The 11,122-nt window shown below is 46.6% G+C and overlaps 1 protein-coding gene across 2 annotated transcripts in view; it reads right to left on the reverse strand.

The window, feature by feature from the left end:
- Positions 1-896: 896 nt before the first annotated feature.
- Positions 897-11,122, reverse strand: part of TLK2 (tousled-like kinase 2) — a 39,189-nt gene continuing 28,963 nt past the window's right edge. For both annotated transcript variants that reach the window (XM_010145649.1, XM_010145648.1), the window contains 9 exons: positions 9,648-9,745; positions 9,202-9,283; positions 7,459-7,550; positions 6,484-6,573; positions 5,846-6,015; positions 4,245-4,383; positions 3,044-3,155; positions 2,003-2,110; positions 897-1,343 (listed from right to left, as the gene is read on the reverse strand). In XM_010145649.1, coding sequence (XP_010143951.1) covers positions 1,170-1,343; positions 2,003-2,110; positions 3,044-3,155; positions 4,245-4,383; positions 5,846-6,015; positions 6,484-6,573; positions 7,459-7,550; positions 9,202-9,283; positions 9,648-9,745 — 1,065 coding nt within the window. In that variant the 3' untranslated portion in view covers positions 897-1,169. The remainder of the gene's footprint in view (positions 1,344-2,002; positions 2,111-3,043; positions 3,156-4,244; positions 4,384-5,845; positions 6,016-6,483; positions 6,574-7,458; positions 7,551-9,201; positions 9,284-9,647; positions 9,746-11,122) is intronic.

Here is an 11,122-nt window from a genome sequence, read left to right on the forward strand (position 1 = left end):
TGGCAACAAGTTAGGGAAGTCAGCAAGTTTTAGAAGTGAAGCGTTAAGGGAGAGAGGAAGCGTTGCTGCCAGGTCACCTAACGGAGAAGAGCAGACAAGTCTTCAGCTCCAGATTTTTCACACGATCAAGATCCGTATGGCGCTGCCTGAGCACAGGTCACACCTGTGACCAGCTGAGCTGTGCCCCAATTCCTCCCCGCTCGCTGCCTGCCTTCCCGACAGGCAACAGAGATCACGCTCACGAGAGCAGAGGGCACGTTGTGAGCACGTCAGGGTGTGTTTTCAAAAAGAACAGCACTTCAAATAAATTAAAAAGGTGCAACCGTTGTGAGAGCCGTGAAGCAGCAGCTGAAAACCTTGTGGCAGTCTGAGGTGTGATCCACGCCGATCACAGGAGATCTGCGCAGGCCTGTTCTCCTGTGGGCTTCACCGCCCGCCTGAGAAGGCGAATTTTTCCTAAGAGGCCACCCCAAGGGAGCAGAAACCTGCACCATCCCCAGAATGGACACTGCCATGAGCCTGCTAATACGGGTTTCACTTTGAGACCAGAAAACTGTTTTCTTCCAAAAAATTGTTATTTTTAAAAAACTGAAATTAATTAGGGGTAAAACACTAACTCTAGTGCCATGAACAGGCAGGATCAACTTTTTTCCCCTCCAAAGGGCAAAGAGTCATATACCATCCCCAGCTGAACCTTGGTGCTTCGAGCTTTTCAGGAGATGTTACCTAAACTTTATTAAAAGAAAAAGAACAATGTTTAAATATCAACACTGGACTAGCCCAGTCTTTTTCCAAAGTCCACATTCTTCATATGAAGCACACACGGCGTCCTGGATTCCCCAAGGCTGCATGTTCAGAAGTTCACAGTACATGGAACCATGTCCTTTTGTATTTTCTTGAGTTTCCCCTCCTTGCTCAGAGCAGCCACCCTTTTGTGGTCGTTCACTGGATAAACCTCAAGCCAGCTCCTATCCACATGGCTTGGCCTAGATGCTGAAGGTTTTCTTGATGAGAGTTGATGTTGTCATGCTCTATGGATGGAAAAAAGCAAGAGAAAAAAAGCACCTGGTACAGGTTTCTTGAGACCCTTGCGGATTCCTCTATTCCAAAGCTGTTTCCGAAAGTCTTTTTGCCGTTTTCTCAAGCAGTTTTTGGCCTATTACTCTGTCTCAGTTTGAAGAGCTGTTGTTGGATGATCCGGAGGTTGATGCAATTGCAGCTCCAGCTGGGCTGCTCGTGGATACGGATTTGCGGATGTGAGGCAGCAAGTAGGGGTCACAGGCCAGCTGCTGGACGTCTATCCGATCCTCCTTTCGGTAGGCCAAACAGCGCCTGATGAACGCCTGCAGACACCCCGAAGGCAAAGCACGAGTTAGCAGACTGAAACAGGAGGCTTGCTTCGACAGGGAACTCTCGGGAGCAGGGCCAGTCTGAGAAGCCCAGTGACCGCAGAGACAGCCCAGCTCCTACACCATCAGCTCATCCTTTGTCAGGGGGACGCACGGGCGGCAGCACACGCCGCGCTCGGTTCAGTCCTCAGCCTGACAAGGCAAAGCCACTGACCACTCTGCAGGAGGCAAGCACTGAGCACAGAACTCCCCCTGCTTTTAGGGAAACCAGGAGGATGGAACTGCTGGTGCCAATCGCTGACTGACAGACACAGGATCGTAGAATCGTTTTGATTGGGGAAGTCCTTCCAGCTCACTGAGCCCAACTGCTCCCCCAGCACTGCCAGGTCCCCCCTGACCCCTGTCCCTCAGCAGCACCTCCACACGGCTGGGAAACCCCTCCAGGGATGGGGACTCCACCACTGCCCTGGGCAGCCTGTGCAACCAATAGGGAAGAAATTGTTTCTCAGGGCCAACCTAAACCTCCACTGGCACAAGTTGAGGCCATTTCTTCTTGTCCTGTTGCTTGTTACATGGGAGAAGAGAGTGACCCCCACCTTGCTACAACCTCCTGCGAGGATCAAACTTGCTGATCCTCTTGATCAAAGATTTACCTTTGCTTCTGGTGTGACTACTGGCTTTGGAGGGAACTGCACCTCGGTAGCTTTCAGAATTGTGTTTTCCTGCAGAATATCTTGTTGTGACTGGTTGTGACCGAAGGGCTACCAAAAAAATGGAAGACAATTGTTAAAAGTTGATGGCAGGCCTTAAAAATCCCATAACACTGCTGTTCATCATCACTTGACATCAGCATTTTTCCAGGCAAGAAGCCCACAAATGTGAAGGTGCTGCAGAGCCCAGCCAGATGAGCAGGACACATTGCTCCCACGCTTAGACTGAACAAAAAGGACCAAGCTGGAAAGTGTCTGGGGTGTCTCTGGTGCAGACAGGATGGATCTCCACCTGCTTCCAGACCTCGTAGGTCAGCTTCACCCATGTGCATGAGGGCCTTCATCTATCTAACCTGATGGGAGATTCACCCCCTTCAGCATTTGCTGGGCTGGTTCCACCGTTTATCTGACTGACAACACCAGGCAACGCAGCGCGTTTGTCAGCCCAGGCTTTCACAATGCTTAGTTACCAAGGAGTTGTGAAAACAAGAGATGATGGAATCCTTTCCCTGATCCAACCCATTTCTTCTTGTTGTCATAAAACAAATTACCTTTTCTCAGGACAAATCACCTTTTCCTGATCCTGACTCTTCCCTTCCAAAAGCCATCCTAAGAACTTCTAGAGTGGGTCTTTGCACCCAGTTCTTTTCTCTATAACACCTGCAGCCATCAAGCAGGACAAGGACTTAGCAGATTGAAAGCATCACAGAATGGTGCTTGAGCAAGAACCTCAGGTGTCTGCCCTGAATGATTCGCTCGTCCTGCCCTTAACTGCCTCAAGCGGGAACACGCACAATGGAAAGAGACATTCTGCAGAACTTCCATTGAAGCAAAACACACCCTAGTAAATTCTCCCCACTTCATCAGCATGAACTCTGCCTTGGAACCTTCTAAGCTCGGGGAGGAGAAGGAAGCAGAAGGCAGCACTGCCTCTAGAAAGGTTTAGGAATCACCACTAGGAAAGGAGGTTAAATGTCGTCTTACCTTTCTGCCATAGAGACACTGATAGAAGATGACTCCCACTGACCAGACATCAACTTTATTTGAAATCTTTGGAGGTTCTTTCCCAACCACAAAACATTCTGGTGGCAAATACCTAATTAGAAGGAAGTGACAACTGGTTATTAGCAGTACCTCTAAATCATTTTCTTTCAATAATTTTCTTTGGAAAGGAAGGAACATGCTTTTGTGATCAGATATTGGCTTGGGACTCGAGGGACCCAACTTCATTCCTGTGCATCTTTGGGCCATGTCCACCAATGCGTTCTCCACCTGGCAACAGCGACCCCAAGGACTCTCCAGACTGATGGTCTGAGCTAGTCATCACCAGAGCACACAGAATAACCCCATTTTATCTTCAGAACAGGTATTTGTTGTTAGAAGGGCTTGGCCAACAGTTCCACAACAGAAACAGTCAGCCAAAACACAGCGTTCTAGAAACTCCACCCCAGATGCCACCTCCCAGTTAGGGACACTCGGCCTCACTCAAACTACACTTAGCTTCATTTTTAGGTACAGAACAAAACTACAATGCAGAGTGTCCTAACAAATTGTCCTGCACAAGTCTTGCCCCTGGTGACAGTCTGCAGTCTGGGTAGTATCTAAAATCACAGTCGGTGGCACTCACCATAGGACTTGCTCTCAGCCATGGGTGATGCAGTGACAACGCTGGCAGGATAAAGCAGTGCTGGAAATATCTTTCACATGGCATATTAAAGTCAAGCTCTGGCTGTAGACAGCACCGTGAGAATGATGTCTTTCCTAAGAGCTAACTATGGATTTTCACCTCCTTGTCTCAGTGGAGTACTCTTCCCATCTCCCTGACACACCTGACTTCCATGGTATTCTCCTGCTTGCTTCAGCTGACAGGCAGGGCCATCACAGACTGTGAAAGAGCAGCCGAGCGCCACTCCAGCGCTCGCTATCTCACTGGCATGCAGCATATGCAGTTTTTCACCAGGCCCTTTGGATAAGAGACTGCTTTCGAACGTACAAACGCTAACCCGCTGCAAAGTAAAAAGCTGCCAGCCTCTGTGTGACAACAAGAGCAGTTTCCAGGGTCTCAAACCTTCAGTGTCTCAAGCTGTCACAGACAATGGCAGCACATACAGATCTGACATCGATCCAAAGCTGTTTACAAACTGTTCTTGATCTGTAACTTGCAGGTGCCCCAGGCGATGCTTACCAGTAAGTACCAGCCCCCTGCGATGTCAGTTCCATGCCATCAACAGAGTTGTAGCTGTCATCATCCATGATTTTGGAAAGTCCAAAATCTGTGATTTTTATTTCTCCACATGCAGTACCATTGACTAGAAGAATGTTACCTAGACAGAGGAAGGAAACAGCCCCTTAGGATACACATCTAGCAGGAAAAAACAAGAATAAAGTTGCATTGAACTCTAGCATTCTGCACGAGAGGACAAGGAACTACTCAGTGAGCTGCAGCAGCCTGGGTAGGTGTTTTCATGCTCAACACCCTGAGCTCCAGAGGCAACACAGCTCCCACCAAGTGCTAGAACTGATCTGCCCACCCCTGAACAACCCAGTGGACCAACATTACTTGGAGCCTTCAGATTCTGAGCCCTATGAGCCAAACGAGCTTGATGCCCATGCTATTTTGATCACAGGTCCCATTGGAAGGGCAGGTCAAAAGGGAGGATTAAGGAGAGAAGTGCACGTACAGTCATGACTCACTCTGCCCAGAAGTCCTGACTTGCCCTGGCCTTTCAAAAAATCAGAAACTCTCCCCTTCCTGGCATTGCTCCCCAGTGGCTTTCTAAGCTCAAAAAGGACAATTACTGCTTTATCAAGAGCCTTTCACAAATCCATCAAGGATCAAGAAGTCTGTTTTCCTGTTCATCACTGTTTTCCTGAAAGCCTGTGATATAGCAACAGAATCATGCGTGATGGCAGAGGATGAATCACAGCTTTAGGCAACTGCAGGCAGAGCTCTGCAGCACGCTCAGACAACAGAACAGCTGGAGGAAGAAACAGGGTCACCAGAACTAGTGCAACAGCACCACCTCCCGTACAGATTCCTCATGCTGATGCAATAAACCACATCACATACCAGTTACACAATGCTGATGAAGTGCCACCAGTACGGGGAGACAAGCCAGGGATAACTGCCCAAGGAGATGGCTGAATTTTACTGGACCAGGAAAAAAAACTGTGTAGCCAACACGCATCACCCCGAAAGGGAGCACTTCCATCCTTCCCACCGTGACTCTGCCCCATGCTAAAGGGAAATCTGCAGTGTTGGGAGAGGACCTTCTACAGGGCAGATGGCCGAATTCAAAGGCAGCCCTAAGCCACTGGACTGTACGTCCTCTGCTTTGAGAGATGCCACACGATATGAAAAAACAACACTTCCAAGTTAAGCTTCTGCCACTAAATTTTCAGGCAGATGATTACAGAAAGAATAAGCCAGAAGAATGGGAACATGAAACACATTAGTAATTATGGGAACCTTTCTGAAGCAATAACAGAAGCTCTCAACAGCAGAATACAAGGAGGACATTAAGAAACTAAACACAGACACTTGGTGGTTCAGGGGCTCCTTCTGAACAAGGAGGCTGCTTTTCCTGGAATGTTACTGTTGCAATTCTGGGAGACAAAACCCTTTTCACAGCATGTTCCACACATTATAGTTTTTTCTTGTTAGTTTGCCCAGACAGCCCCGTCTCCTCCTTTTTGCTGTCTGACCAAAGTAAACTTCCCCACATTCCTTGTAACCCATTACCTTAGGTTAGATCCTTAAGCACGTCAGCTAGCGGCACAGCATACCTGGTTTAAGGTCATAGTGTATGATGGGAGGTTTGATTTCATTTAAGTATTTTAAAGCATTCACAATCTGCATGATAATGGATCGCGCCTCTTTCTCCGACATTAACTTGTGCTGTTTCAGGTAGAAGTCCAGATCATTTCCCTCACAGTATTCTAACACTGTACAAAACCTGAAGGCAAAACAGTAGTTGTTGTAATTAAGGCACTCGATAGAAACCACAACACTTCGTCATTGCTTGTCTGTAAGACACCAATTCGGTCAATATATTAAACTAAGAGTCCTCCAGCCTAATAATCCCTTTCTAAAAATAAGCTACCAGGAGCACAGCCCTCAATGCTCAATAGTACGAAGGGCAGAGACCCCCAGCTAAGTGCTAGATCCCGAAGCAGAGAGCTCTGTCAGCAGGGGAACTGCCCAGGCCAATGAAGGAGGATTTACTGGTAAAGCAGCACATCTGACACGATATGGCACACTGGTTTGTGAGCTAGTGTCTCTAGAAAACCAGTGTACACTGGAACTGCCTCAGACATCTCTGCAGTGCAGTCTGTAACACTGGTGTGGACATTCTGTGGACCCTCCTTTAAGAGACCAAATACTTCGTGGGTAGTGAACGGGTCAAACCAGCAATGTAACTTACGAGTCAGTATCCAGCGAAAAGTAGTCATAGAGCTTAACTATTCGAGGATGATCCAGTTCTTTGTGAATTCTATACTCTCTACACGCATGTCTGAAAACAGGAAAGTCTGAGCATTAGTCATACAAGTGACTTAATTCTAAGTTCTGCCGATAGTGGACCCAGCCACACCGCACAGCAGCCCAACATCGATCAAACCCAGGCAAAAACAGGCATATTACTCGGACAGCTCAAGAAGGGGTGAGCAAACGAGTAACTGCACAGAACAGTTCTGGAGAACCACAGAATCTGAGAGCATCTCAAACACTGGCAATACCACAGAATAACTCACCCTGATTAATGGTACTGCCTGCCAAAACAGAGTAACCTCATCATAAATCATTAGGGGATCCAAGATAGCCAAATACCAAAATCAACAAGTTCTAGAAAAATTCCATGTTGCTCAGCTCAGCTTCCAGTCTTTGAATGCGTTTATATCATCCCAGTGACTTGCCGGGGAATTAAGATCGGAGCTCTACCTTAGAAGCTCTGTCGAGAAGGTTGGGATGCCATTCTGCAGAGCTTACCTAATCCCTGCGTTAGAGAGCAAGCGTTACCGACACCAAAAGGCTTCCTGCAACTCCCTTCCAGGCTTTGGAGGAGCACAAAGCCAGCGTGTACCTGGAAGATGGGCATTAACAACTGCTTCCTATGAGCAGAGCTTAGACATGTCAGAGAGGAGAAGCCACTTTAACTCTTTCTTCAGGGAGCGCTGTAGGTGCTTTAAAACCTTGTGCCGTAGAGCTTACACAAAACTGCCTGTATGTACAGGTTTAAACCATTTCTCGTCTCTCCGTAACTTTTGTAAGCAGCTGCTGGGACAGAGAGTGGCTCTTGAAGTGTGGCACAACACAGGAAAAAACCGGCAGCCTGTTCCCCGGATAACCAAATACAGGAGGAGCCTGGAAACATGGCTGGCTGCTTCACAGCCTTACTTACTTGTGATAGTTTTCTTTCTTCTCATCTCTCCAGTTTTTATTTAACTGGTGTATTTTCACAGCTACGTATCTCTGTTCTGTTAAGTCAAATGCCTGCAGAGAGAAGAGTTGAAAATCAGTAGGAATCACACCTTCAGGTTAATACTGCAAAAGCAGACAAGCTCTAACAAACCAATATCCCCACCCAGGAAATAAGCATTACGACATACTGAGTGAAGAGCAAACCCACATTTCGATGTAATTAGTTTCACTAATGAAACCAAGCAACTCTGAAAACAATTGAATATGCTGCGCTTTGATCTGACCCTCCCCATGGGCTCTAACTAATGCCGCATTTATTCTGACATTTTACCACCAGAGCTACACTGGGATCAGAAAGACTGAATTACCAAAATATAGACAGTTAATCACACCAGGAAGACCCTGCCATCAGTCCCCCAAGCCACCTACCTCATCTTCTACACTCAGTTAAAACAACACCCCAAAACATACAGAGGATTTTTAATACGCTGTTCCGCATTGGTAGCTCACAGCTTGGAGCACAACGTTTCAGCCGATTTTAGAAGCTGGAGAATTCAAGGGCAGAACTTTGTAAATCTTGTGCTGCGTTTCCCACCCGCCTCCGCCGCAGTTTCTTGCTATTTAGGAGTCTTTAAAGAATGGACCACTGCAACTGTATTCTCGGAGAAATGCAGGAATCTTTCACCCTGTCTGAGAGGAGCAGCAGCTCATAGTTTACAGGATGGGGCAAAATCTTATTGTAAACAGACGAGGATAAATGGTGTCCATCCCAAAAGTTCTAAACTCCTAACGGACCCTGGGGAAGAAGGGCTAAGCATTTCCTTGTTTTAATTACACAGCTACAACTCTCAAGCCCAGTCAGGTATGAAGCACTCATACCCTCCTGCTTTCACCTGTGGAGCCAAGGCTTTCTCCTTAGTCAGCAAAGCCTCCAAAGTGCAACCCACAGAACTTTCATGCAGATCACACTCTTTTTTCACTACCTGAGCAGTCCGCCCACCCTGGTTTAGCTATCTATTGCAATGCATCGAAATAAATCACTGCCGTGAAGTTGCCGGTATTCGCATTGGCATAGTTGCTCTCGTCCCAGCCAAATTCCACACGAATTCAGAACTAGTGGGTACGGATAGGGAATATGTAGAACTGGAAAGGCTTTAAGCACAATAGTCAAATAGCAAGCACCAAAGCATGGTCTTGGCCATGCAAGAGCGCTGACGCACAAGCAATCCTCGGTTCCATGAAAGTCCCAAGACTACACAAGCACACACCCCCAGTCTGCTCCTTCAGAGAGTAAAATGAAGACACAAGAAAAAAGCCTTCTACCCCCAGGAAATGAAGGCTTTGCTCTTATTATTGGAGCTATTTTCTCTTATTAACAGTGATGTTCAGACTTGCTATGCCATACTCAACAAAACTTTGTTACTTATGGTACTTGTGTGTAGCACCTGAAGAAACAAATGGTTTGCTTCTCCATCCTGACAAAACTTGCTGACTCATATGTTTCAAGAAAATGATGCATCATTTGCAGGAAATTTGACCTCTGAGGACAAGGGCAGATCCTAAACACGTGAAGCCTGATGTGTAATGTGTGTAACATGTGCTTTGTCCTCCCTTCTTCCCTCCACAAGCACACACTCCATTGAGAAAACAAGTGTAAAAGTTCTGCTTCCTGCACTATTTCACTGCAGATTCAGATCACATCAGATTGCCACTTCAGATTTACCTTATATACTTCACTGAAGCCGCCTCTACCCAGAAGATGTAGCAACAAATACCTATCGTTTAGCGTTGGATGGTCTTTAAATCTGGCGAGAAAGACACAGTTTAAGAACACTGACAGAAATAATGCAATCTACTGCATAATAAATTACAGCTACGGCACAGCTTAGAAACGCTTTTATATTAAGACAAAAAATATTAAAACTGAATTAATGACTGACAGGTTCGATACTATTTGCACTGACGAAAGATTACGTAATGGTACCCTGATGCACTTGGAAGCCTTTGTCTTTCTTGAACTTCAAGTTATATCACCGTGCCGCCCCCCAATCAAGTGTCGTATTAAGCAGTAAAACCAATTTAAAAAAGATTAAGTGTTTCCCATTATGAAGGGGACAAATACAAAATTGTATACAAAAACGTTCTTGTCCCTGAATCACGCGTGCTTACTGTGAATTATCTTCATTGTGTATCCTTTTCAATTCCCTGATATGCAGATTTCTAACCCTCTCTAGCCGTTCCAACTCTGCCTGGATCTCTGCTTCTTCCTGCGCAAGGGAAAACCAAAAGGCAAACATGACACTGTGTAAGATAACGCAGTCAGCGTTTCCTCCTGAAATGTAATTCCATTTGTGAAGGTTGGTAAGTATCTTGTTTGGGAGATTAGCGAGATGGTCACAGTCAACAAAGAGTCAGGTGGAAGGCGACAGGAATGAGAACTGACTGGGCAGTTCTGTTCACACCCACACACAGACAGGAGCAGACCTATCTTTACGCCTTCTTGTTTTTAAATTTTCTGTAACTGAGAAGCCTCGTTGCTGTGGTCCTGCTCCTTCCCTGATTAAGTGCCATGCAGCTGTTTTTTGCAGGAACTCAGCCGCTGCTGGGACAAGAGCAAGAGGACAGGCCTCAAAAGTAAGGAGCAGGGATGTCACGATGCCACATAGGGATGGGGCAGCATTCAGAGTGGATGGAGAATGTGAAAGGACAACACGGAGTCCTGTAAGTGGTAAGCGGTAGAAGAGGTCAGAGCATAACTTAGAGCCACGTGGAAGTTTTGATATACTGTTCGTAGCGCTGGAAGTTCTAGTGACCTCAAATACGACACTAGAATTTCACACCACTGTGGACAGGGATGCAAACCTCAATTAAAATGTGTGCCTTGAGCAGTGTTATTTGGTATATGTGACTCAAGGGACATGGTTACCCCTGTCTTGTGACTCTGTTCCTTCCCTTCTCAACTTGGTTCTATTTTTAGGCACAAAAAATGAGCCAGTTTCCAAAAGTGGAGAAGGATAAGCACAGCTTCAGACAATGCTACGATCCCAGAACATTACTTCATGTTCCACTAAGGCCCATTTCCAAAGGGATTCCTCCGTTCCAGGGTGGCACACAACATGCCGGCACAGAGGGGCCCGCAATGAATCCACTTGAGCAACGCGGAAGCTGTCCAGCAAGGCTGCCTTCAGCACGCTCCTGCGCGGATCGCTTATCTCTGCTCACAGGTCAGTAAAACACAACGGGCAGAGTGCCAGCGGATTCCACGTGTGCATTAACTTTCCCTTCCCACCGACAATAACAAGGAGCATTGCAGCATTAATGAGGCCTTGCATTCAACTTGTGTGTCAAGGTTACAGGAAAAAATGTAAGTGTTGAGCTCAGGCACCACCTGAGAAAAGAAGGAGGACTCCAGCAATGCATTTACACACTTCCTCTTTGATTCATAGGGGAAAGAAAACTCTCTGGCCTTAGCAGGGATCACAGCTAACCAGCAAATGGCAGAAGACATCTCCCCACCTCCACTCCCCCAATACTTCATCTGCTGAAGTGTCCCAGAAAACTTATTTTTGGTTTATTGCCATCACTTTAAAGGTAGTCAACAGCTTATGTAAATATAACCTCACTTGCAGGTACAGTTCCTGCTG

This window comes from Buceros rhinoceros, unplaced genomic scaffold (genome assembly GCF_000710305.1).
Source record: "Buceros rhinoceros silvestris isolate BGI_N320 unplaced genomic scaffold, ASM71030v1 scaffold3211, whole genome shotgun sequence".
NCBI classification, from domain to species: Eukaryota; Metazoa; Chordata; class Aves; order Bucerotiformes; family Bucerotidae; genus Buceros; species Buceros rhinoceros.